The sequence below is a fragment of the Cervus elaphus genome, chromosome 15 (genome assembly GCF_910594005.1).
Source record: "Cervus elaphus chromosome 15, mCerEla1.1, whole genome shotgun sequence".
Classification (NCBI taxonomy): domain Eukaryota; kingdom Metazoa; phylum Chordata; class Mammalia; order Artiodactyla; family Cervidae; genus Cervus; species Cervus elaphus.
This window is the reverse complement of record NC_057829.1, coordinates 92,886,693-92,914,367: the sequence shown is the minus strand read 5'-3', so window position 1 is coordinate 92,914,367 and position 27,675 is coordinate 92,886,693. Positions and strand designations below refer to the sequence as shown.

General features: G+C 61.0%; 1 protein-coding gene across 2 annotated transcripts in view; it reads right to left on the bottom strand.

The window, feature by feature from the left end:
• INPP5A (inositol polyphosphate-5-phosphatase A) overlaps nucleotides 1-27,361 on the bottom strand; it is a 149,801-nt gene extending 122,440 nt beyond the window's left edge. Inside the window, exon 1 of one of the 2 annotated variants that reach the window (XM_043926763.1) lies at nucleotides 27,000-27,361. In XM_043926763.1, coding sequence (XP_043782698.1) covers nucleotides 27,000-27,074 — 75 coding nt within the window. In that variant the 5' untranslated portion in view covers nucleotides 27,075-27,361. The remainder of the gene's footprint in view (nucleotides 1-26,999) is intronic. The other variant, XM_043926764.1, reaches the window with a different exon arrangement.
• Between the last annotated feature and the right edge of the window lie 314 nt (nucleotides 27,362-27,675).

Sequence of the window (27,675 nt, the reverse complement as noted above, 5' to 3'; positions counted from 1 at the left end):
ACGGATTTCTGCAGGAAAAAGCCTAGAAGTAAATACACGCCTGCTGTGGTCTGCTGAGGAAATGGACGGCGCTGTCTTTCCATTTCTTGCTGGTTCCACGTGACTGGATGTGGTTACTTGCCTGAGCGTCCAGCCCCCAGACGCGCCAACGGTGGGTCTGCGGAGAGAGCCGGCTCACTCCTGCCTGTGCACCCCGCCTGCTCTGACCCCGGGGAGCTCACGGGGAAGGCATCTGGGAGGTGGTCGTCCACAGGCGTCTGCAAGGGGGCCAGGGGTCAGGGAGAAGCACCAACACGGAGGCAGAGAGCAGGCGCTGTGCACACATGCGGCCAGGCAGGCAGGCAGGCGTCAGGCAGTCCTAGAGAGATGTGCAGGCCCCGGGTGGCAGGGAGACCACGGGCCTTCACATGGGGCATGGAAGAGCCCAGACGGCTGCAGTGAGCCCAGGACCCCCTCGCGAGTTAACGCGAAAACCACCCCACAGAGCAGACCCCTTCTGCACCGGACATGCTGGAGAGAAAAGGCCCAGGTCAAACAGAGACGGCATCGGCGCCTGTCCACGGACCGAGCCCCAAGTCATGCTCTGCACTGGTCATTGTCACTTGGCTGCGAGGCTTCCAGACAGGAGGCTCCCCCCCAGGAAACCACGGTGGCCCGCCTGCCACCGCCCTCGAGCCCGCAGCTTCAGGTGCAGTGGACGGAAGCCGCCTTCACAGCCCCCTTTAAATCAGAGGGGAGCACAGCCCCCTCAGGCCACGTCCACCAGGACCTGGCCAGCGTCCTCACGGGTCCGCGCGCACCACGTCCACCAGCACCGTCTGCGGAGAGCCGCACAGACACTCAGCTGGGCCGACACAGGCCTCCACTAATCCAGGAAATGACCCAGGTCCCCACGCGGCCACCCTCAGCAGAGCAGGGGGCGCCTCGGCCCCACCCGCTGAGAGCGAGAGGGGACGCCCCCGAGGTCGCGGGCACCGCTGGGGGAGTCATCCCCCCGCCTCCGCTGTCCCGAGAGCTGAGTCAGCCGGCCTCCCTCAATCCCGCGTCCACGCCCCACTCCACAGTCACTGCCCTTCCTGATGGTCTGGCTGGTGCCTCGGCTTCCCTGTTAGTGCTCGGGAGTGGGGGAAACGCAAGGATGTCGGCACTCAGAAAGACAAGGACGTGTAAGAGTGTGAAATGCAAACACCCAAGATGCATGGGGCGGGGTCTGAGGAGCCCCAGGGGGACCTCCCTCTCCCCGACTCGCCCTGCAGCCAGCAACACCGCCCAGAAGCACGGGGCACCACGCAGAGTCTATGAACAGGATCTGGAGGGACCCCCCTCCAGGGACCCCACTCCCCAAGCTCGTGCCAAGGGCCAGGGGCACAGGGGGCGTCCTGCCGCCCCGGGTCCCGGGGGTCCAGGCTGCCACAGTTCACTGCACTGCTGCAGATGGGGCTCACCAACGAGGAGACTTTACAAGACTATCCTAAATCAGCCTCATAAAATAAGATATTTAAGTAAACTCAGCTGAGCTATTTCAAACCCTAAAGGATGATGCTATGAAAGTGAAAGTGCTGCACTCAATATACCAGCAAATTTGGAAAATTCAGCAGTGGCCACGGGACTGGAAAAGGTCAATTTTCATTCCAATCCCAAAGAAAGGCAATGCCAAAGAATGCTGAAACTACCACACAATTGCCCTCATCTCACACGCTAGCAAAGTGATGCTCAAAATTCTCCAAGCCAGGCTTCAGCAATACATCAACCGAGAACTTCCACATGTTCAAGCTGGATTTAGAAAAGGCAGAGGAACCAGAGATCAAATTGCCAACATCTGCTGGATCATCGAAAAAGCAAGAAAATTCAAGAAAAACATCTACTTCTGCTTCATTGACTACACTAAAAAGCCTTTGACTGTGTGGGTCACAACTGGAAAATTCTTTAAGAGATGGGAATACCAGACCACCTGACCTGCCTCCTGAGAAATCTGTATGAAGATCAAGAAGCAACAGTTAGAACTGAACACAAAACAATGGACTGGTTCCAAATTCGGAAAGGAGTACGTCAAGGCTGTATATTGTCACCCTGTTTATTTAACTTATATGCAGAGTACATCATGAGAAACGCTGGGCTGGAAGAAGCACAAGCTGGAATCAAGATTGCCAGGAGAAATATTTAAAGATTAATATTTTCTTTGTATTTAAAGAAAATTAATAAAATATTATCAATAATCAATAAGCAGATGATACCACCTTTATGGCAAAAAGTGAAGAACCGAAGAGCTTCTTGATGAAAGTGGAAGAGGAGACTGAAAAAGTTGGCTTAAAACTCAACATTCAAAAAACTAAGATCATGGCATCTGGTCCCATCACTTCATGGCAAATAGATAAGGAAAACAATGGAAACAGTGACTGACTTTATTTTGGGGGGCTCCAAAATCACTGCAGATGGTGACTGCAGCCATGAAATTAAAAAACACTTGCTGCTTGGAAGAAAAGCTACTTACCAACCTAGATAGCATATTAAAAAGCAGAGACATTACTTTACCAACAAAGGTCCATCTAGTCAAAGCTATGGTTTTTCCAGTGGTCATGTATGGATGTGAGAGTTGGACTGTGAAGAAAGCTGAGTGCCAAAGAATTGATGCTTCTGAACTGTGGTGTTGGAGAAGACTCTTGAGAGTCCCTTGGACTGCAAGGAGATCAAGCCAGTCCATCCTAAAGGATATCAGTCCTGAATATTCATTGGAAGGACTGATGCTGCTGTAACTTCAATATTTTAGCCACCTGATGCGAAGAACTGACTCCTTGGAAAAGACCCTGATGCTGGGAAAGATTGAAGGCAGGAGGAGAAGGGGAAGACAGAGGATGGGATGGTTGGATGGCATCACCAACCTGATGGACATGAATTTGAATAAGCTCCAGGAGTTGGTGATGGACAGGGAAGCCTGGCATGCTGCAGTCCATGGGTCGCAAAGAGTCAGACACGACTGAGAGACTGGACTGAATTGAACTAAGTGAAACTCAAATTGTTTTTAACCTCAGAGAGTCAATGATAATCTGAAAGAAAAAGATGCAGTGTCAGAATTTAACACTGCTTATTGCGTGACCAGAATTCATCAGACATTTCTGGATGTCCACTGTTGAAAACAATATTCAAAACATACACATATAAAAAAAACAACAACAACAACAAAAAAAACATACACATATCACTTGCGATCTACATTTATTTTGGAAATATATGTCATGAATTCACATTTACTGTTTTTGGCAATAAAATTTCAATCTTTATTAACTAAACTTCCATTGTTTCACAAAATTCATAATGATTTGCTTGAAATGGAAAGCTCGAGGGTTAATTAAAATCGTTTGAAAAGCCTGTTGATCTCACGGGGCTGCCAGACACACTTCTGAACTTCCAGGACAGACCTCCCTATCAGCGCCAACGAAAGTGGTCTTCGCAAGTGTCTGCATGGGAAACCTCATCTGGACCTCACACAAGAAGAGCAAACACAAGGAAGAATGGCTGAACTTTCACCAAAATTTATGGAAATGTTTTCCAGATGTTGTCATTGAGCACTAAGCTATCGTGTGATGACAAAAAAGTTGGAAGTATAATTCACATTACAATAAGCTTTATATTTAAAGAAAATAACGTATTATCAATAATCAGGCACTGAAATAACGATGGGGGACGGTCAGCTGGGCCTCGGGGCAGACGGCAGGGCCCAGGGAGCAGGCGCCGCTGTGAGAAGCACACCAAGTGGCGCAGGCCCCTCGTGAGGCCGCCTCACGTGGACACGAACACTCTGCACGTGAACGTCAGTGAGACGCTGGCCGGAAGGCAAGCCGCTCAGACACGTGGGCTATCTGCTCTGTCCTGCTCACCAGCTTCTCCCCAGAGCCCAGAGTGAGGCTGGAGCAGGACGGACAGGCCAACACGGTAGGAGGAACGTACTGACTTTTGCGAAGATGGCTGTGGATTCTGTGCGTGTGTGTATACGAGCGTGTGTGTGCACAAGTGCGTGTGTGCCGGCATGTACACATGTGCGCGTGCTACTCAGAAAGGTCTTTTCTAGGCCTGGATTTTTTAAGACTCGCTTTGGTACTTTCCCTGATAAGTTAAGAATCCCTGGTTAAGAATCCACCTGCAATGCAGGAGACCCTGGTTCGATCCTTGGGTCGGGAAGATCCCCCGGAGAAGAGACAGGCTACCCACTCCAGTATTCTTGGGCTTCCCTTGTGGCTCAGCTGGTGAAGAATCCGCCTGCAATATGGGAGACCTGGGTTCGATCCCTGGGTTGGGCAGATCCCTGGAGAAGGGAAAGGCTGTCCACTGCAGTATTCTGGCCTGGAGAGTTCCATGGACTGTATGGTCCCTGGGGTCGCAGAGAGTCGGACACGACCGAGCGACTTTCGCTTTCTTTCACTTCCTTGGTACTTTCCCATGTCTCATCTGCTCAGCGTGCGGATTCAACGCCCTGCCCAGAGAGGGCACGGCTGGGACCCTCCGCCGTGGTTTCCTGGGCCCTTCCTGAGAACTCGGTGCAGAAGGTGAAGGTGCCCCGCCCCAGCAATGCTCTCGGGTGTGGGGACGGCAGTTGGTCTGACTCAGCTCTGCTCTTCACGGGCCACCGGGTCGCTACGGACACCCCAGAGCCCCACCGGCTCGGAGGGCAAGTTTGCAGGCACTGCTGGGTCTTTCTGGTTCTTCGTGGCCCCCTGACCTCGTCCCCAGCTTCTCTGAGACACAACTGACACCGCAGGTCACACGCGTTTTCAGCTGTACAAATGAGGACTTGACACCTGTCTATGGAGCAGGACAGTCACCGCAGGAGCGCCACCAGCTCACCTCCCAGGGTCACGGTTCTCCCCTTGAGATAAGAAAGCCTAACCTCTGCACCGAGACTCTCCTGGCAGCATTCAAGTCTCCAACACGGCCGTGTGAACTGTGGTCACCTGACTGCCCGACAGAGGTTCCAAAGTGCCAGAGTCCCTGGCGTGTGCCCGCTGTACCAGCGGCTGATTGCCTGCTCATCCCTCTCAGACCTGTGCTGGCTCCACTGCAAGTGCCTCCCCTGGAGATCTGCCAGCAGAGCTGGTGGCCTAGGGGCAAACGTGCCCACCCCGGGCCCCGTAAGCAGGCCGGCTGGATGAGACCAGGGGCCCTGGGGGGCCTCCCAGGCAGGCTCTGTCTGTGACAGGAGGTCTCCCGTGACCCCCCAGGAATAAGCACCCAGACCCTGTCTCCAAGCAAAGAGCCAGACTCTGGAGAAGTGGCTGACTCCAGGGCTGGGCAGGGAAAGCCCAAGACGAGCTGCTGGGAGCACCATGTCGGGCCCAAAGTCAGGAAGCGCTCAGAAAACAGTGGGATGGGCGTGAATGTGGAGCCGGCTGCAAGACTCCCCACGGCCAGCGCCGATCACCTGCGCCCCTACGCACGACAGTGACGGCTGTGACTCAGGAACAGGAGGAGGGTCCATGAGTCCACGCGGAAAGGCAGCTGAGCGAATGAACAAACAGGAAGGACTAGGAGAGACTCAGACACGACACATGGGTGCCCCGGGAGTGCGGGGCACCGGCGACCAGCAGGGCAGGATGGGACGGCGGGGAGACGCCGGCACCAGCTTACCTGGAGACGAGGGTCAGCATCACGGTACCAAGTCCTGCCAGGGTCAGCCCCTACATAACAGTTCCTTCAGGAGCAGCACCAGGGCACCAGGCCCCCCGGGGCCAGCCCCTACGTGACAGGTCATCCCTGTGCGATCCCTTGCTATGCACAGGATGCCCTCTGCGTCCCGTCTGGATGCGAGGAAGGCGTTAAGCGCACCACTAAGTGCTTTTACTGTGCACTGCGGGTTTTCAGAAGATCCCAGTGCGTCCAGCCGCGTGCGACCGTCCACGCTGACACTGCCACACCAGTGCCACTCACAGCAGCGCTCTCACTCGTCTGCTGATGACACGAGCCAGCGCTTCCCGAACATACTGAATAACCGTGTTTGTGGGTGTGCGTGTGTTCAGTCATGTTCGACTCTTTGGAGCCCAAGGACTGAAGCCCGCCAGGCTCCTCTGTCCACAGGATTCTCCAGGCAAGAATACTGGGGTGGGCTGCCATTCCCTTCTCCAGGGGACCTTCCTGGCCCAGGGATCGAACCCACATCTCTTGTGTCTCCTGCATTGCATTGCAGGCAGACTCTTTACCCCTAGTGCCACCTGGAAGCCCCAAATAATCATGTTTACATCAAATATCTTTGTCTTATCCCTGAACCTAGCGGAGATGTTTGACTTCCATGTTTTAAAATCGTATTAAGGATACAGCTACTGGTTTCAATTTTATCAAAAGCAATCATTTTTAATCAAGAGATGCTGAACTTTATCAAATATAGCTTTAGCATCTATGGAGACGACCCAGTGAGGGATTTCCTACTGATAAATTATTAACTCTATGTGGAGAAAAGGGAACCCTCTTACACTGTTGGTGGGAATGCAAACTGGTACAGCCACTATGGAGAACAGTGTGGAGATTCCTTAAAAAACTGGAAATAGAACTGCCATATGACCCAGCAATCCCACTGCTGGGCATACACACCGAGGAAACCAGAATTGAAAGAGACACGTGCACCCCGATGTTCATCGCAGCACTGTTTATAATAGCCAGGACATGGAAGCAACCTAGATGCCCATCAGCAGACGAATGGATAGGAAAGCTGTGGTACATATACACAATGAATATTACTCAGCCATTAAAAGAAACACATTTGAATCATTTCTAATGAGATGGATGAAACTGGAGCCCATTATACAGAGTGAAGTAAGTCAGAAAGAGAAACACCAGTACAGTATATTAACACATATATATGGAATTTAGAAAGATGGTCATGATGACCCTATACATGCGAGACAGCAAAAGAGACAGATGTAAAGAACAGACTATTGGACTCTGTGGGAGAAGGCGAGGGTGGGATGCTTTGAGAGAACAGCACTGAAACATGTATATCACCATATGTGAAACACACGACCGGTGCAAGTTTGATGCATGAAGCCAGGCACACAAGGCCAGTGCCCTGGGACGACCCAGCGGGATGGGATGGGGAGGAAGGTGGGAGGGGGTTCAGGATGAGGGACACGTGTACACCTGTGGCCAATCATGTTGATGTATGGCAAAAACCACCACAGTACTGTAATTATCCTCCAATTAAAATAAGTACAGTAATTTAATAAAACCATTAACTCTAATATGCTTGACTACCCAGCCAGGCCTTTCTGGGTCTGACCTTCCTGATCTGCTGCTGACCCCCTGGGGCCGTCTTGCGGCGGTCTGGTGCTGCCTCCGCGGCCCCGGGGCCTCGTGGGTGGCTCAGACAGAACTGCAGGCGGGGGTCCCAGAGCGTCTGAGGGGGCCCACTCTGGGACACCTGCAGCCAGAGCCTCCTGGGGCCAGGCCCTCACAAACCCGCTGACCTCTTGGCTCAAATGACTGGCCGATTCTGCTTTTCTCTCTTCTCTAGGGTCAGCGTGCTCATGTATATTTTGCTACAAAACTATCCCTTTCATCAACTTTTTCAAAGTTACTTGAACACGTTTGAATAAATTAACACCTTAAAGATGTTTTCCTTTTGATAGGGCCCTTGGGGAACCCAACGGGTCACTGCAGGTGGGCAAATGACAGGCATGCCAAGAGTGCTCCCAGCGGCCGGCTGGGACAACAGGGCCTCACTGCCCTCGAGGCGGTGACTGCCTTGTCCCTTTCCTAAGACCCTGTTGAAGTCTCCACGACACAGGCCCAAACTCAGCCTCGTAACTAGGAAGAAGAGCTGTAGACGGGTATGTGGAGAGTCTAGGCCAAAACGGACGCTCCAGCCCTGACCGCGCCCCCGTCCAACTCTCGAGTCCAGGAGCCCATCGGATCACGGCAGACCCCGAACACCTTGCGTGTCGTCCACACCAGCGGGCTGGATGCCGAAGATGGAGAGATGAAAGATGAAAAGTGCCTAAGGAAAAGCCTGGCTCGTTTCTTAAATATTTAGATTTGGAATGAAAATAAGTCTTCAAACAGGCAGGAAGTGACACAAATGTGGGGACGCGTCACACTCGGCAGAGGCTGCAGGGCACGCCGTGGGGGCGGGCGTGTCCACGCTGATCCCCAGAGCAGGCACGGGGCGGGGGGGCTGCCCGCCAGGCTCGGCCAGCTGGGCCTCCGAGCACGGCTTGCCCACCAGCACCATCCCCCGGGCCGTGCAGGGCCGGGCACACGGCGGGCACGCGGCACACGCCACGGGAATCAACCCCAAGGGAGCCCCTCGCAGGCCGGAACGCCCGGGTCCCCAGGGGAGTCACCCACCACGAGGTGTGCTGGGCACCCAGAAACCACACCGTGCCCTCTTCACCCTGCCCATCCACGGCTGACTTTGTTAACTTCCTCATTCTTATTTTATTTACTTGTTCATTATTTTGGCCGCTCTGGGTCTCTGTGGCTGTGGGGGCTTTCTTTGGCTGCAGCTCACGGCCTCCAGGGCGCCGGCTGAAGGGTCCTGGTGCACGGCAGAGGAGCCCGCAGGGGCAGCGGGGGGCCGGCTGCTGTGCCCGGCCAGCCCGCCTGCTCTCAAGGCGGGGTCTGCAAGCCTGTGCGGGGGACCCCGGCTGGCAAGCTTCGTGGGGACGGATGTCCTTGCCACCGGAAACACAGAGTGAGGAGGACCGGGTACCTGAAGCCCGCGGGTCAGGCCAGCCAGCCTGCCTGCTGGGGGTCTGGGCTCGTCTCCCTCTTGCCGCTCCTTTCTCTGCGGCTTCTTTCGAGGGACACCCCCTCACACTTTGCTTTTCAGGAGCGGCGCTGAGAAAAGAATGCCTTTGATCTTAAAGTTACTCGCCACGCAGTGTGTGATGAGGACCCTCTCAGACCGCGGGTGTCTGCCGTCGCTTTCCCTGCCCGGGCACGTTTTACATGCACTCACTAACACACGACACCTGAGCCTTCCTGTAAAACTCGCCAACACGAACACGTGCCTGTTTAATTTCTGTCTTAAATACGAAGCCAGTATCTGCACCAGAGAGCCCTCATCCTCCAGGAAAGACGGAGCCACCCCCGCAGGGAGAGCCTGACTTCAGGCCTCACAGGCGGTCCCGGGCTGCTCCCCCAGTGGAAACCCCAGAACCAGAAGCCTGGTCCAGGATCGGGGGTCAGGGGCCGGCCGGGAGGCAGTGAGGAGACCCCGGTACCAGGTCCAACCCCGAGACCAGCTCTGGGCCCGGGCTTCATGGCCTGGACTCTGACCAAGCTCAGGCTGCTGCCTGGTCCTGCCCAGGCTCCCAATTCAGACAACAGCCCCTGTCACCCCTGAACCTACAGCCCCCGTTACCCCTGAACCTACGGGCCCCATCACCCCTGAACCTACGACCCCCATCACCCCTGCTCCTACGGCCAAAGCAGGTCCAGAGAGAAAACACGCAGAGGCCACAAGGACACAGACCCCCCCCCCCCATCGTCGTGGCTGGGGGTCCGAGACACCCCCGCGCCCCCAGCCCTGCTTCAGCCTCACCCAGCCAGGCCAGGGAGCCTCCACCGCACAGCTCCGTCTCCGTGGGTACCGGGGAGGGGGGACAATGCCCACCTCGGACAGCCCTGGAGGCTCGGGCCCCCCGGCCGATGACAGCGTTGCCAGGTGTGAAGGGCTTAAAAACAGCCCAGCAGGCCTGGGTGAGCCTCTGAGGGCCTCCCCAGCACTCATGCAGGCACCTCGGTGCCAGCCCCACGGGGCCAGCCCGCAGGTGGGTGCCCTCATAGCTGAGAAAGGCCCAGGGCGGCCGGCAGTGGGTCAGCCTCGGTGGGCCCCAGAGGAGCCATGCACTGTGGCCGGGACAGCCCCGCGGGGCCCCTTCCTCAGGGACACCATCCCCCGTCCCCTCCTGACCAGGGCGTCTCTGCCCTTTGCGTCAAGGGTGGGCGGCGGACCAGCCAGGCTGGCCAGCACACGCGGTGGGATGAGCCCGAGTCCCTCTTGTGGCGTCTGAGCCGCCGAGGGCCGCCCGACGTCCAGACACGCGGGGAGGCGTCTCGGGCTCGAGGACCGGAGGGCCCTGAGGCGTGCGGCACGGGGCTGGGGGCCGCGTCTGCGGTGGTCCCGGGGCGGGGGGGCCAGGGCACAGGGCCGGTCCTGCGGGGCCTCGCTGCGCCTAGAGACCCTGACCCACATGGGGGCCTCCCTCTTCCTTCCAGGTCAGCGGCCTGGGCAAACGTCCAAGAGCGCGCCGCTCAGTGACAGCCCTGGGGCCGCGTCTGAACCCAGGACGGGGTCCGCGAGACCCTGGCCAGCGGCTCCTCCACGTGGTTCAGACGCAGGAAGGGGGGCCCTGCATGGCCAACGCCCTCCCTAAAGTCAACAGAGACCACAGCACTCACTGCTCGTGTGTTTCTAAAAGCCGGTGTTTGCGAAGGAGCAATAAGAGGAAGGAGTCTGTGTTACGACAACGCCTGTCTACACACAGACACGTTAAATCTACACACACACTCACGTGGTCTCCGTCTCAGAGCCATAAACATCCAGCAAAGGCTGTTTTTTTTAAATCTCCAGGAAAGCAGACACAAACATGCCGTGTCCCAACGCAGACTGCTTTCAAGCAGCTCGGATGGCAGAGGAGACAGGCAGGCAGCCCCACGCACGGGCCCTGCAGGCCCTGATGGCCCCGGCCCCGAGCACCCAGCCCTGCACCCGCCCAGGGCCGCCGGCTCAGGCGCGGCCGCGAGCAAGGAGCCACGAACAGCCTTCCCTCTGCTGACGCTCTTGTCCCGTCACTAAGCCACGTCCAACTCCGCGACCCCACGGGCTGCAGCGCGCCAGGCTTTCCTGCCCTTCCCTCTATTAATAGCTCTTCCTTTTCTGTTTTAGACTAAAACGGCTGTTTTTAGGCTGCTAATGACAAGCTGCTGGAAAAGAATATTTTAGGCCAAAGTATTGCTGTTCATAGTGACCATAATTTCACGCGGGCCGTGTGAAGACCTACCGGCCGGCGTGCCCAGCGGGGGTCACGCAGCCTCAGGGTGATGGCGCCCTGGCCAGGCAGGGCCCCCGCGGAGCCCAGAGGAGCCGCCTGCTTGTTAAACTTCCCTTTCCGCTCAGACGAGCAAGACCAGCTCTGCCTCCGGCGCCGGAGCCCGGGGCTGACAGCAGGTAACCCGGCTGTGGTCCCCTGCCACCAGCGGCGGGGCTCAGACCCGGGTCAGTGCAGTCACGCCACCTCTAGAGTGGCCTCCACCCCCGGGAGGGCCCGGCGCTCGCCTCCAACAGAGCCCAGGACACAGCTCGGGCTCTGCGGGGATGGAAGAGACTCCGTGGACCCCTAAGGACCCCGAGCGCTGGGTGTGGGTGCAGGCCGAGCACTCAGGCCAAGGCGGGCCTCTTCCCGCCCAGGCAGGGTCCGGAGTGTGGTCAGCGAGAGTCAGCCCAGGGCTCCAGCCAGCCCCAGAGCTGAGACTCGCTCGGGTCCCCCCAAGGCGACTCTGTGCTGGGAGCTGGGCCCTTGACCTTCAGGGCTCCTGGCAACCGTGAGGTGGCTGAGTGGCAGCAGGGGGAGCCGGGCGGGGAGCACGGGTCGGTGCGTCCCCCAGGAAGCTGTTTCCCGAGGACTCCTGTCAACCCCCTGCTCACACTGATGACGCCAGACCCTCCAGACCCGCCCGGCTCTGAGAAGCTGCTTCCCTCCTGGGACGCGGGGCAATGATGGCGGGGCTCGAGGCCACCTCTGGTCCTCACGGGCGCCAGGAAGCCGCCCAAGGCGGAGAGCATCCACACTCGTGGGGGACCAGGGCTGGCCGCAGGGGCAGCCCCCAGAGCCAGCTGCGTGGGCTCCTCCGGGGCGGAGATCTCCTCGGGCCACCAGGAGGCTGGACAGAGTCCCCTGGGGTCGACTCGGACGACCCTAGACACACTGTGCCTGCCTGTGTCAGAGGGACCCCGCCAAGAACGGAGCCCGTGATGCCCGTGACAACCCTCAGGGGCTCGGAGCCACCAGCGTGGGGCCCGGGACGCCAGAGCATGCAGGGGGCCCTGCTCTGCGTTCATTCAAGCAGCCGGCTCAGCCAGCAAACTGCAGTGAGGGCCGCCTGCCTGGGGCTGGGCACAGGGGAAAACTGCCCAAAGCTCTCTATGCAGGAAGAGGACCCGAAGTCAGAGCCACCAGCCACCATCAGAAGGCCAGCTGGGGGACGAGTGAAGCCCAGAATTCACGTGGAAATGCAGAGACCCAGGGCAGACATAGAAGCTTGAAAAAGAAGAAGCTGGAGGACATATGCCCCCTATTTCAACACTTGCTACGAACTGCAGTTACCAAGACCCTTTGGTCCTGGCACACGGACAGACAAGAGGTGAAGAAAATAGAAATGAGAGGCCAGGAGGAAGTCGATACATCTACGGTCAATTAAGGTGGGTAATTACATTGAGCCAACAAGGCGGTTCAACGAGAACCGTCTTTCCAACAAACAGTGCTGGGGCAGCTAGACACGCACACGCCCAAGAACGAGGGCGCCGCCCCAGCTCACGACAGGCACGAAACCTGAGTCAGGATGAATCTCGGGACTGCATGCTCCGTGTGCCTAGCCACGTCCGACTCTTTGCAACCCCAGACTGTAGCCTGCCAGGCTCCTCTGTCCGTGGGATTCTCCAGATAAGAAGACTGGAGTGGGTTGCCATGCCCTCCTCCAGGGGATCTTCCCAACTCAGGGATCAAACCCAGGTCTCCCACGTTGCAGACAGATTTTTTACTATCAGAGCCACCTAAGTCAAGGTGAATCTAGAATCTGCATGGAAGAGCTAAAACTATTAGCTTTAGAAGAAAGACAGGAGTAAATCTTCATGACCTTGGATTGGCAATGGGTTCTTCTCTCTGCTGTCTCTCTCTCCCTCTTGTTTTCCCTGTATTTTTTAAATCGAAGTATAGCTGATTTACAATGTCTCAGGTGTATAGCAAAATGATTCAGTCGTCTTCGTGTATGTTAATCTCTCAGCCACGTCCAACTCTTTGCGACCCCATGGGCTATATCGCACCAGGCTCCTCTGTCTATGGAATTCTCCAGGCAAAAATACTGTAGTCATTCCCTTCATCAGGGGATCCTCCGGACCCAGGGATTGAACCTAGGGGCCTCCTGCATTGCAGGCAGATTCTTTGCTATCTGGGCTTCCCTTGTGATTCAGATGGTAAAGAATCAGCCTGCAATGTGGGAGACCCAGGTTCGATCCCTGGGTTGGGAAGGTCCCCTGGAGAAGGGAAAGGCTGCCCACTCCAGTATTCTGGCCTGGAGAATTCCACAGACTGTACAGACCATGGGGTCACAAAGAGTCGGACGTGACTGAGCGACTTTCATGTTCATACTTTCACTTTCTTTACCATCTGAGCCACGAGGGAAGCCCCTGTGTGTGTGTGTGTGTGTGTACATACTTGCATGTATGTGTACACACATCCTTCTTCAGGTCCTTTTCCATTACAGGTTATAATAAGATATTGAATACAGTCCACGGTACTACACAGCGGGACCTCGTTTTATCTGTTTTTATATTCAGTAGTGCATACTCAGTCACTTCAGTTGTGTCTGACTCTGTGCGACCCTATGGCCTATAGCCTGCCAGGCTCCTCTGTCCATGGGATTTCTCCAGGCAGGAATACGTGAGTGGGTTGCCATGCCCTCCTCCAGGGGATCTTCCTGACCCAGGGATCGAACCCCCATCTCCTGCGTCTCCTGCACCGCAGGCGGGCTCCTCACCACTGAGCCACTGGGAAGCCTTGCATTCGGTATTGTGCGGCTGTTAATCCCCAATTCCCCAGTTACCCGCCCGCCGCCCCTTTGTAACCCGTAGCTTTGCTTTCTGTGTCCGTGAGTCTATTTCTGTTGCATAGATAGGATCATTTGTACCATACTGTAGCGTCCACATGTAAGTGATGTGTGTGTTTGTTTTCCTCTGGCTTATTTCACTCAGCATGTTCATCTCTAGGTCCAGCCATGCTGCTACAAATGGGATTAGTTCATTCATTTTTGCGGCCGAGCAGCATCCCAGGCAGGTATGTGCCACGTCCTCCGCATCTGTCCATCCGTCTGTGCACGCGTAGGCTGCCTCCGTGTCTGGGCTGCTGTGAGCACTGCCGCCACGAATGGCATCAGGGTGCAGGCCTCTGCCCGCATCAGCTCTTCTCATTTCCAGGCACATGTCCAGGAGTGGGCCTGCAGGATCCTAGGTGGCGCTATTTCTAACTCATAAGGAACCTCCATGCTGCTCCCCACAGGGGCTGGACCAGTTCATGCTCCCCCCGGCAGTGGAGAAGGGTTGGCCACGGCTTCTTAGACATGACATCTGAAGCACAACCAAAGAAAAACAAACAAACTGGATTCATCAGTGTTCAGCATGCTGGTGCTTCAGAAAGACACCGTCAAGGGCGTGAGGGGAAAGCACAGAGAAAGAGAGCAAACATTCGCGAGTCGTGTGTGTGACCAGAATCTACCCCAGAAGGTACACAGAAAACTTCAACAATTAAAAAAATTTTTTTAAACAGGCAAAAAATTTAAATAAACGCTTTTCCAAAGTAGGTAAACAAATAAACAAATACCCAAGAAGCACGGGGCAGGGGGAGGGGGGACACTCGGGGTCCTCGGTTGTCAGGGAAACGTAGATCATCGCACCGCACACCCAGCAGGGCGGCTAGACTCAAATGGACGAATAATAACAAGTGTTGTCTCCCCATGTGGAAAAACCGGAACCCTTGTGCATTGCTGGTGGGAATTCAAAATGGTGCAGACGCTTCGGAAAACAGTCTGGCAGTTCCTCGAGAAGTTATACACAGCTATCCTATGACTCAGCAATTCCACGCCTAGATACATACCCAAGGGAATCTAAAACATGTTCACACAAAAACCTAAACACAAATGTTCACAGCCACACGATTCATAAACGCCAAACCTCCATCAGCTTCTGGGCAGACGGAGTGCGGTCTATGCTTCTACGAGGTGGTGCTCAGTCGTGAACAGGGCGGGTTCTGATACACGTACAACGTGGATGAGCCCTGACCACAGGATAAGAAAGGGGAGTCAGGTCAGGTGTCTGATGGCAGGAAGCATCCAGCACAGGCCGATCCCCAGACATGGGGCGGACCCGTGGAGGCCAGGGTCCGGGGAGGGTGGGGGAGTGGCCGCCGGCAGAGCATCTCCCGCGGAGGCCAGGGTCCAGGGAGGGTGGGGGAGTGGCCGCCGGCAGAGCATCTCCCGGGGAGTGACACCCGAGGGCGGGGCAGCGCGCTGGCGGCTCAGCCTGGAGAACACGGGAAACGCTGGGCAGTGGGCCCAGGAGAGCGAAGCTCACAGTGTCTGAAGCTTGCCTCAGCGTTCAGATGATAACGTGTGTGTGTGTGAGTCACTCAGTCGTGTCCGACTCTGGGACCCCCACGGACTGTAGCCTGTCCGGCCCTTTGTCCATGGGATTCTCCAGGCAGGAATCCTGGAGTGGGCGGCCATGTCCTTCTCCAGAGATGACGACAACAACAAATGAATGCAGGCAGTGCAGACCTCCCAGGGGAACGACGGGCCCCCCACTGTGGGCAACCTCTGCAACATGTGGGCCGCAGCCGGGGCGCGACCGGATGGGGGTCCAGGCCTACGCGGCCACGCTGGAGGGAGCCACCACGTCGCCCGCCTGACAGCAAGCACAAAGGCCAGAGCACAGCGCCCCAGGCGTGCTGAGCGGGCTTCCTCTGGAGCCAGGAGGGACCCCACCACCTGCTCTGGCTCAGCAGCACCTCACCAGGTCCTCTTCAGGAATCCCGGGATGAGGAGAGGCCCCTCGGGGGCCCGAGGGCGCCAGGCTGGGGCTGAAGGGGCGGCAAGCGGAGGCTCGCGTCAGCGACGCTGAGTGCCTGCTCCCCGCGAGGTCAAGCACCCGTGGGCCCTGGCATCTCCTGGGAGTGGGGACCCCAGGAGGACAGGCAGAGCCTCGGCCGGGGCCCTGGTGGGGCTGGACCTGGGAGGGAGCCCGTGAGTGCCCAGAACTCTGCCGACAGAGAGCGCCGGGCTGCAGGGATGCGCCATCCGGGCCCGCTCTGCCTCCCAACAGTCGAGAAGTCCAGGCCCAGAGACTCAGCAGCCCGTTCGCAACAAGGCAGGACTGGCCTGGAGGTGCCTCTGTCCAAGCTCCACTCGCCAGGACACATGGATGGACACACAGCCAGGCTCTGGACAGGGCACCACGCCCACCCGCCCCGCTCCAGAGAAGCAGACCCAGCACAGGGGCCCAGTTCTGCGGCCTCAGCGGGCGGGCTCCGCCCAGCGGTTAGGGCCCCATCCTCTTACTAGTCACCAGAACCCCACTTTGCGTCCACAGCACAGGTCTGTGACACAGCAGCTGCCAAAAACACTGAAGTCTCCCCGGGGCCCGCCTGGGCCGCTGGCTCGAAGGCAGTGCCCTGAAGAAAGCAGAGGAGGCGCTTTGGGGACCTCCGGGGCTTGTCACATGACTGTCCTTAAGAAAAACAAGCTCTCAGGGTCATCATGGTGCACAGACGTCAATCTCCTCCTGGAAACTAGGATGAATTCTCAACTTTCTGAGTGGAGAGGCCACACACTGGTGCTTCTGCTTTGCCACCCTGGGCGCCTCGGGCAGCCCTCCGGAGGGACCCCCCTCGAGGGCCCCCCTGCACCTGGCGCACCGCTAGGGGCCAGCGGTCTCCAGCAGCACCCCCGAGGGGTCAGAGCGTGCGCCCTCCCGGCCCTGAGTCCCCACGTCCTCCCCTTCCGCACCGACTCTTATCAGCTGTTACACAGGCAGACGGGTCACAGGCAGCTCCCTGGAAGAGGGAGCTGACCCTCCACACCAAGGCCTGGCCCCCGCATGTCCCCTGCAGGGCCTGGGGCCCAGGACCAGGCTCCGGCATGATCAGGTGCACAAACCGTCCTGCAGCGCCAGCTTCCAGCTCACCGCCCACACGGGCCGGGTCAGGCCACGCTGGCCACACCACCCGCCGCCCACGCGGGCCACGTGGCCTCCCCGGCAGGCCCGGCTGCCCGCTTCTTGCACTGCTCCCGCCCGCGACGGCCCCAGCAGCCACCCTGCCCGAGCTCGCCGGCCGACTCCCATGTCCCAGACCCAGGACCTGGCCCTGCGTCGGCCGAGGAGGCCCTCCGTGGTCTGCGTGCTCGGGGCATCGCCTGAGCGAGTCACTGCCGAGGTCCCTGATGGTCTCCGGCTTGCACTCAGCGGCCAGGGCGGCCTGGGACCACACACAAACCGTGAGCCGGGGGTCTGGGGCAGCGCTCCCTCTGCCTGTAAGCAAAGGGCGACGCCCGGGGCACGCGCTGGCCCCGCAGGCCACGTGGAGCAGACCTGCGGGCTCCCAGAGCCTCCCGGGCCCTGAGCCTCAGGACCCCCGGCAACCTCTTCTCCAAACACTCCTCCCCCTCCCAGGCCACGCCCCGCCGGGCCCCACCTGCCTGGCGTCCCCCCGGGCCGCAGACCCCTGCTCCACCAGCCAAGGACGGCTGGGGCAGGCGCCGGGCACGTCGGGCCAGGAGCAGCGCACGGGAAGCCGGTGGGAAGGTGGCATCGGCAGGGGGACCGGGGCACCGCCTCCAGGCTCAGGCCCTGGGGGAGGGTCCCACCTGCAGGGCTCCCAGCGAGCTCCCCGGGTGGGCAGCTGCGCTAACCGCCCTCAAACAGGAGCCTCTGCGGTGCGGGTGTCACTGCGTACCTGCGCTCGGCGGAGGCTGGCTCCGAGGACGCGGCAGGGCCCCGGGCCGCCCGCACCCCCTGCCCTGGGCCCCCAGCACCCCCCGTGTCCCCAGGGCCACGCACGCAAGGCCGAGGTCCCAGGGGCCGCTGCTTGGCCACTGAGGCGAGCCGCCACCTGCTCTGCTGAGACAGCCGCACGTCCACCCCGCCGACCCACTCCTGCAGCGCCTGCGTCCTGCCAGCTGCTCTGATGACCACGACCCCCGCCCCCGCGGCCTGCCGCCCCCTGCCCGGGCCGCTCACCCTGCGGGCGGCTGGGAGGGAAGCAACCACGCCTCAGCAAAAACAGGAAGTTACAACAGATCTGCAAACCGTGGCAGGGACGCAGGAGAAAACAAAAGCAAAACAGCTGTCCCCAAAACTTGCTGGTTACTTGGACAGATGTCGTTCTTAACGAGTGAATCCAACTGAAAGGAAAGCCCACATCACCGCGAATTCCAGCACAGCCACAACACGGGGTGGTCTGCCCTGAAGCGCGGGGTAGACAGCCCTGCACGGGACCGGGCGCGTGCCCCCGAGACGCCCCAGCCAAGCCCTGCGCAGAAGAGATGCAGCGGAGAGAGCGCCTGGGACGCCAGCAGGCAAACCGGGACGGTTGGGCCTGCCCCGGCCCTTCGTGGCAGCCTCCCGGGGCAGGGGCCCCAGGGGAGCTGCGGGAGGAGCCTGCGAGGGTGTTGGCAGCGCTGAGGGCTGGAGCCGGGGCTGCCCCCCACGCCCAGGGTCACCACGGGGCCAGAGCGCCCCCGCCCAGCTCTCCACCACCCACACGGACGCTGCCCCGAAGCCCCGAAGGCAGGATGGGTGCTCGGAGCGGGAGTCTCAGGCCTCTGGCCCAGCCCAGGTGGACCCCAGAGCAGCCCCTCCGGGAGGACCGCAGGGCCCTGAGCCCCCTCCCCAGGGACGCAGGCCCGAGCAGGGACTGCCGTACCCCACAGGTTTCCACAGATGCCCAATGTGCAGAAATGACCACCGCGTCGGGCATAGACGGCAAGAGGCCGGCTGGGCTGGGGGCAGGCCTCTCGGAGCCTGAACACCTGCCACCCACACGGGGACCAGAGGCAGACGCTCTCCCGAGACGGGGCATAGGCCGCAGGGCCACTCTTGCTCTTCCAGAACCAAGTGCCCAGAAACACGGGCACCTGACCGCGCCCTGCTGCCCTGCGCAACACCGCCCTCCCGGCCCTGGAGCCTGGACGGGCATGGCCACTGCCTGCCGGAGGCCACATGCCCGCGGGGCTGCCCCTGGGGCGGCTTCCCAGGGACCCTGCGCCCGGGGGGCAGGCGAGGCACCCGCAGGTCGCTCGGAGCTGACCTGAGGCCGCGCTGGGCTCACAGCCCCTCTGCCAGGAGAGAAGGAAGCAGGGTGGGCATGGAGCTCAGCCCTTAACCTGGGGAGGCACGCCCCGCGTCCGGGTCAGCAGGAGGGGGCGCGCCCAAGGCCTCCCCTCTCACAAACTGAGCAGCCTGCCCCAGGGCAGGGGCGGGACTCGGCCGGCACACCAGCCCCGCAGGGAGGGGCGCTGGATGTCCACCCCTGGCCCCGGCAGAGCCCCCGCAAGACACTGCTCAGGGGGGCGCCCCAGTCATAACCCCGTCTGTCCAGGCAAAGCAGGCCTCTCGTGGGGGATTCCAGCTCCCTCTGCCCCCCACCAGGGAGGGAGAAGGGCGACCCCCAAGGAGCCACTGCCGTCCACACAGTCAGCAGTTTGCAAAAACCATCAGTGAAACACGGCAAACTGTCCCCCTGCGTGGGATGCCGGCTGGTCTGTCCCCCCAGTAGAGCAGCGCTCAGCAGGAGGGCCCCGGACAGCCCAAGCCGTGGGACCCGCAGTGAGCAGGGGGTGAGCAGCTGGGGGCTGAGCCCTGCAGACGGCCAGGAGGGCAGGGCTTCGGGCTGGACAGTGGGGATGGCTGCGCGGCGGCCAAGCTTCGTTCTCGGACCAGGGGCTCCACTCTCGCAGGGCGAGCCGCCTGAGATGCGAGTCCCGCCTCCCCCAATGGCCACACCTGTGCACCGACCGCTGGGGACAGCTCTGACACTGGGCCCTGGCGCCCACAAGGTGCCAGGCGGGGTCACACGCCTTCCCCAGCGCAGCCTCCAGGAGGCTCGTCCTCGCTGCCCAGCCCGCTCGCTTCCTCCCGCGGTGCAGCCTGAGACGCATGCCACCCCCGTCTGGCAGGGTCCAGCAGGCCGGCGGGCTGGCTGCAAGGCCTGGTCCACGGCCATCAGGGTGGAACCCCCAATCCCGGCCCCGCACTGCTGGTCAGAGGCCAGCACGCCCGATCACCCCAAGACATGACAAAAGCCTAGAGCTTGTAATTAATGGGGGGCGGAGAAGGCAGCACAGAGCTGGGCACAGTGACCCATGCCAGGAGGGGGCGCATCTACTGCCCAGGGCCCAGGACTCCTGGCCTGACGCCAGAGCACTGAGACGGGAGAGCGCGCCCCGTCGGCAGAGGGGAGGTGTAGCTGCAGGCGCTCGCGGGGGCAGGCCGGAGTCACGCGTCGGGGACCCTGGGAAGGAGCCCGTGAGCGTGGCTGGGCCATCCTGCTGGCCACACCCGCGGTGAGGGAGCCGCCAGGAAGCGTGAGCACGCCCGGCCCGGGACACGGGCTAGGACAAGGCTGCAGTCTTCCGAGGCCTCGTGGGGATGGACGGGACAGGCCGGCCAGCCCCAGGGCCCCGCACCCACCGGGGCGCCTGTCCCGCCACGACCCCCAGCGGCCACCGTGCCGCTGTCCCTCCTCTCTGCCTGATGCGGAGACGGCCCAGGGTCACAAGGACCCATGCTGACCCACGGCCGTGCTCCCAGAGACGGGCCGGGCTTCTTACCCGAGAGGAAAGCAAAGCTCCGTGGGCCTGGGCAGCGCTGCACGCGTCCCTGACGGTCAAGACCTCTCGCTGCGTGTGGGGACGGTCAGGACCCCTCACCGAGTGCTTCCCTGACGGTCAGACCCCCTGGCCATGTGCGCGGCCGCCCACCCAGGCCTGCTCCGGGAGCTCGGGGTCTGGCACTGAGCAGGCGGCATCCCGGGTCAGGTGCAGGGCGCCCCCACAACCCACAGCCCTCGCTGCTCAGCCCGCTCGCCTCCTCCCGCGGGGCAGCCTGGGCCGCACGCCGCCCCCATCCCCGCACACGCGGTGACCTGAGGGGACCCCTGCCCCAGCACCACGTCCATCTCCCAAACAAACTTGCTGCACTCCCGGTTTCAGTTTTAGAAAATAGGTCTCATCACCAGACCTAAGCGGATGCAGGGACCATGACTGAGAAAGGGTCTTGAAGACCCCGGGAAGTCCGGGATGCTCCCCAGACAGAGGCCCACGTGTGCCCAGCCTCACCCAGACGGGCAAAGGAAGGGTGTTCCCACAGGCTCAGGAACACGTGGGCGACCCCTACCCTCCAACCCCGGAGCTACAGAAACCACGGCCCGGCAACAGCGCCGGTGACACCTCTCGTCCCCTCGACAGTCAGGGGCCTGTGCTGACCCCGCGTCTCAGCCACACCGGGAGCTGCCCTTCACCCGCACACACCACCGAGGGCGAGCCCCCCAGTGTCCCCCCGGGGCTCAGAGCCCGTGTCCCGCAGCCCAGAGCCCGTGTCCCACAGTTCAGAGCCCGTGTCCCCCCGGGGCTCAGCGCCCATGTCCCATGAGCTCAGAACCCGTGTTCCCCGGGGTGGGCTGTCCCGTGAGCTCAGAGCCTTTCTGGGGGCGCACCGCCCACCCGGCCGGCATAAGAGCTCACGTCTAGTCACCCCTTGGGCTCATGAGTGGAGCGCCCCACGCCCCGATTAACTGAAGCAGCCACCTCTGTGTCCACTGGGGAACACGCCACGGTCTCCCCCTCCCGCTCCCCAGGCCCATGACCACCCCCCCTGAAACTCACTCGCATGGGAAGGGGCCCCCACCCTGCAGACACAGAGCGAGCAGGGCCATGGCCCAGGAGACACAGAGGATGGGGGGGCACTGAGAGGCCCCTCAGACCCTCTGCTGCCTTTCGGGCGAGCCTCCCGGCCCCGTGCTGACCCCCACCCACCGGACCCCATTCCTGGACTGGGCCCACCCCCAGCAGATGCCGCCGCTCCGCTTCCCACCCCCTGCCCACCGGGGCAGGCACTGGAGGGTCCACATTGAAGGAGCCATCCTGCCCTAGTTCCAGGCAGCCTCCCTGCTTCCCCCTCCCTACTCCTGGGTCAGATGGCGGGCTCCATAAAGGAGGGCCGTCTCCTGGGAGGCAGGCCTGGTCCGAGTTCTGTAACTTCCGAATCAGATCTGACACATCGTGGAATCGCCCCCAACGGCGGCTCCCTTCCCAGAGGCAAATGCCCACGAGAGACGACCCCATCAGCAGCGGCAGCCCCTCTTCCCCCGGAAGGCTCAGTCCACGTGCCGACGGAGTGCACAATGCGGGCCCAGAGCCTGACCGCACAGAGGGACGGGCCTGAGAGGCAGCGGGCGTGAACGCGCCCTGGGACCCCATCCTTCAGGGCTCTCCCCCCGGCTGCCCCGCAGGGCTCACGCCACTGGGTTCAAAACACGCAAAACACCTGAGACGTTAAAGCTGAGCAGTGTCTCCGCCACGGCAGCCACCGCCCTCCCCCAGCGTCTGCAGCGCTGATAAAACAGGAAGGGCCGCAGGTGACCACGCGCAGCGGAGGCCAGTCGAGCTCGGGGTCGGCGATGGACGGACGGGGCAGGGACGTCTGCAGACAGACAACGGGCTGCAGACCCCGGGCGTACCGCGGCGGTGGGACGGTGGCTCGCTGCAGCCACGCAAAGGTGTGCGGGTGCGGGCGCGGCCTCCTGACCTGGGGGAGCAACCCTGAAACCCCTCCAGGCTGACCCCACCACCCTGGAGCCGGGTGGGACCCCGTCTACAGAGAGACCCAAACCTGGGCACACAGACCAAATTCCCACAGGGGAAGTACGTGGAGGTCCCAGGTCAGAGGCAGTGAAGCCAGAAGGACGCGGAGACACCTCCTTGCTGGCCATCTCTCCCCCACGGCCATCCCCACGCTGCCGGGGGGATGGGAGAGTTCTGCAGAGGCCCTCAGGGGCCTTGGGGGCCTCGGAGCTGAGGAGACAGTGCAGGAAGCACCGCCTCTGAAACTGAGACCGTCCTCGAGGAGATCTGGCCACCGGTCCTCAGCTCCGGCCAAATGCTCCAGACCTTCTCTGGGGTCGGGGTCTCCTCCTGCCTCCTGGGCGTCCATGTAGAGACCTCGTTAAAGACCAGGGTCCAGAGAGATGAGCTCCTGTGAGGCGAGCATGCGATCCTGGGAGGCGGGGGAGAGGCCCAGCACAAGACTTTGAGAAAAGACAGGTAACGCTGGGCGCTGGAGGATGTGGAGAAATCGGAGCCCTCGAGCTGGGCTGGAGAGGATGCAGAGCAGGCGATGCTGCAGAACGGCCGGCAGTTCCTCAAAAGACTCAACGCGAGTCACCGCGGGCCCGGCCGACCCCCCTCCCAGGAGCAGGCCCAGGAGAAGCAGAACGTGCACGGCAGGCCGGCGGTGCTGGCCGCCGGACACCCAGCGCCGGCAGCGGACAGACACGGCCGGGCGGTAGAACGGTCCTCGGCCACCAGAGTTCTGGAAACACCCAGCCAGCGGCTTTTACAAACTCCCGTGAGCACCCAGGACAGGCTGACGCACAGACAGGAAGCAGGCAGGTGGTGACCACGGGCTGGGGGCTTCTGGGGGGACGGATGGAGTTAGCGGGAGAGGGCAGCTAAGGCGTACGGAGTGTCCTTCCCAGGTAGAAAACAAGCTTACGCTGGCAGTGGGGACAGTCACACAGCTGTGTGACACCAGAAACCACCGGGCTGCACGCCTTACAGGAGTGAGGTCCGTGTGCGTGAAGGGTGCCGTGGTGAAGCCATCGCCAAATGCAACTCCTTCAAGAAGTGCGGGGGGACTTCCCCCGTCAGAGCAAGCGAGCAGACCGGGACCAGGCCGGCCCCGCACCCTGGGCTGGAGGGGGCGGCCCTGCACACAGGGCTGGGGAGGGGGAGACAGAGCTGGGGGGGGACCCAGGGCAGGGCACTTTCAGGATGGAGTGGGAACGGGGCTACAGGGCAAATGGACGGTGCTGGGGGGAGGCGCAAAGTGTCCGAGGTGCCCAGCCCAGCGCAGGGGCTCCTAGACCCCGAAGCACAGCCGGCGCCAGCCCCAGGTCCGGGTGCAGAGAGGGCTGCTCCCGAGCAGACCGGGGGAAACGGGAAGCGGCTCAGGGCTGATGCGGCCAGGAAGGCAGGGCAGGACCCGTGCTCCAGGCAGACACCCAAGAGTGAGCCGCGCTCTCAGAACCCCGCTGTTGGCTTCATCTCCTTCCCAAGAAGCAGCCTTACCATGTAAGGGTGGGACTGAGCTCTGAAGCCACAGCTGCAAGAATCCACCTTCCCAGCTAACTTCTAGCAAAAAAAAAAAAAAAAGGCCCACCACGTAAAGAACCAAAAGCTAGAAACCTCACTTGTCTAAAAGCCAGCCATCTCCAGCAAAGCGGTCAGGTGAGGAGCGCTTGCCAGAAAGCAGCTGGGGACAGCAGGAGTCCGACTGGCGACTGTGGAGAGCCCCGGGCTCCCCGGGGGCACCCAGAACAGGCGGGCAGTGCAGCCAATGCCAGGCCCCAGCCAGGGGGCAGCCCCCCACTGCAGGCTCGCCCCCAGCCAGGACGGAGGCCCTGGGGGCCAGGGGAGCGGCAGGTCCCAGCTTTGTCCACAGCAGGACAACACAAGGGCTCAGGCTCCGTCCCACCATCTCCCACAGGACTGGCAGCGCCTGCCAGGGCTGTGACGTGCAAGGACATCTTCCTTCCAAGAGCACCTGCAGTGGTCTGTTTCCGGCGTCCTCAGTCTTTCTGGACTGTAGGTTATGATCAACCTGACCGAGGACTCTTCAGGTGCTCCATAATTAAGCGGGAAAAGCTTGCAAACCACTGTACCGTGGACTCTGACCACCCCCTGGTGTATAGCGTCACACAGTGAGAAGCAACCTGAGGGCCCTGTGGGGGACAAGGTGCTGAGCCATCCCAGACCCGGCGGAGCCCAGGGGGCAGGCAAGGACACAGCCGGCCACAGACAGGACGCTCTGCGGGTCGCAGGGGGCTGGGGCCAAGCCACGTGGAAGTCCACATCCAGCGCTCCACGGGGGTCACTGCAGGACGGGGAGGGGTGCCAGCAGAGCCCACAGCGCTGCACAAGCAAACACAATCACCTGTCGCTCGAGCAAGAAAGGAGAGTGTGCCCACCCCAGCAGGGCCATCCCCCCGGAGGGGGCCGACGTCGCCCACCGCGTGCCCAGCCACACAGCGGAGCTTGGTTTCCAGATGATGTAACTGGGCCGTCTGAGAGCATCAGTGCGCAGGGCGCACGCCACACAAGACAGTCACAGAGCAGCCCTCCTGAGGCCGCCTACGAACCGAAGGGTCAAAGCATCGGCTGCTTTCCCCGGCCAGGCTCCGGGGGACCGGCCCATGCCCACCCCGGCTTCTCCAGGCTGCTGAGGAGGGACGGTCCCCAGCCAAGCTGCACACATTAAGAAAGATGTGGGTGAGGACAGATACGTCTTTCCCGGCCCTTGAGTCAAAAGCCGCCGAGCAGAATTAACCTGTGCTCTGCTTACCAAAACAAAGGTTCCTTCATGATACAAACAAGATGCAGCACTCCACACAGCCTTTCAGAAGAATGGAAAATCAGAGAGAGTCTGTGCTAACCAAAAGGAAACCAAGTGATCCACTTTAACGTCCACGGAGGGAAGCGTGTGTATACAGCTGAAACACAACAAAAACGCTAGAACTCGGAATCAAAAAATCACTGGGAAGAAAGTCTGCACAGCAGAATTCTCTTCCCTTTGAGACTGAAACGCCCACCGTGCTTAACTTTCCTGACATTTCTGAGGCTCTGAAGCCACAGCGCACGGATCTGAATCATCTGAGTAAAACCATGTTAGAGTGGATGTTACTGGAAAACCAAGAATAGAATGCTAAATATACAGACACACACCCAGACCAGGCACTTTTGTAGAATATGATCAAACGTGAAACTAGATGAAGCTGTCCTGTCCGTGCCAGAGAGCAAGCAGCTCACCTCCAGCAGGGAAGTATAAAACACTGCGCCTGGAAGCTAAAACAAGAAAAACACAAAAATAGCGCCTACCTTTGATCAATAAAATCACTCCTCGCCTGTGCATGAACTTAGCCTAAGAAACACCTCACTGATGCTCACTGCCAGCCAGCAAAGGAAGGCAGGGGTGGAAGGCATGTTTGCCCCATGGCCGGCTTGGTCAAGGGGCCGCCCCACCACTCACCTCCGCGGGGGTGGGGGGTGTCGTGTGGGGCTGCCTGGGGCTCCATCTGGGCCATCACCCTCTTTTCTGAAACAAGCACGCCACTTGGAGCCGCGTTCTGCTTTATTTGGGTTGGCAGTGTAAGTATCAACAGCGGGGTGGCACCACGGCTGCAGCGCGAACTAGGTCAGCCTGGGCCTGCCTCCGGAGCCGGGGGAGCACCAGGCCGTGGCTGACTCTTCTCCCGGTGGCCTCGGGTGCCGGGTGGGAGGCCCCAGAAGGTAAAGGCCTTGGACAGTCAGCATCCTTTTTCTGGCCTTGAAAAGCTTCTCACATCTTTCTCTTTAACAGGCAAGAAACATAAAGTCCTCTGGGCTTTCAACAGAAGCCCCTTGTTTGAGAACTAGAGAGATACTAAGTTACAAGGTAAAATGAGGGCGCGCACACTTGGGGGCAGCCACCATAGGCTAGGCAGGGAGACAGGCAGACCAGCAAAGGGCAGGGCCATGGACTGGAGAGGTGGGAGTCAATAGCCAGAAGTCAAGGGTTGGGGCCCAGGAGACACGGGCTGGGGTCTGGGAACCAGGGTTCAGGGTCAAGCTTCCTGGGTCAACACTGGGTACCAGGGTGTGGGGCCCTCGAACTGGGGTGCTGGGGTCAGGATCTGGGGACCCTGGACAGGGATCAGGACTAGGATTTAGGGACTTGGGTTCAGGGACTGGCCTCAGGGTTCAACCCATGGAGTTTGAAGGCTGGACCTGGAGACCAGGATTCCAGGGACTGGGCTAGGCTCCCGGGTCTAGCGCTCAAGTCTGTGCCTGGGTGCCAGGGATCCGGCCCGGGTCCCGGGGCTCAGGACTCGGGGTCTGGGTCCTGGGACTTCGGGCTTCGGGACCGAGATCCTGGTCCCCGGGCTCAGGGTCCGCGGTCTGGGGGTCCCGGGTCCCGGGTCCGGCGCCAAACTTACGTCGTCGAAGAGCGAGCCCACGTTGGCCGTGACCAGCAGCACCGCGGTGCCCGGGGCGGCCGCCTTGCCCGCCATCGCGGCCTGGGCCGGGGCAGCCGCTCTCCGGAGCCGGCCGGCCGGGGTCTCCGCGCGCCGCGGCGTCAGCTGCGCCGAGGGCCGACCCCGGGGCGCATCGCGGGCTCGGCCGGTCGGGCCGGGCCGGGCCGGGGTCCGGCTGCGCTCGCTCTCGATCTCCGCGGTCCCGCGCCCGTCGTTCTCCGCCCGCGATCACCGCGGCCCGGGCGCAGCCATTAGAATCGCAGCCGCCGGAGCTCCCGCAGCGCCGCCGCCGCCGAAAGCAGAGGCGAGGCCCGCCCGGGTCGGGGGCGGGGCGAGCGCGGGGCGGGGCAAGCACGGGGCGGGGCGAGAGCCGGGCGGGGCCAGCTGAAGTGGAACAGGGAATACGAGGGGAGGGGCGGGGCTCTCGGGGGCGGGGCCAGAGGGCGGTAGAACAGGGGTACTAGGGGCGGGGCGGGACCTGTGGGGGGCGGGGCGGCACTGGGGAGGGGAGGGGCGAGGACTGGGGAGGGGAGGGGCACGATGGAGGGGCGGGGCGTGGAAGGGGCGGGGACTGCGCGGAGGGTGGGGAGGCCATGGGAGGGGACTGGCTTGGGACGGGGCGGGGCCAGAAGGGCGG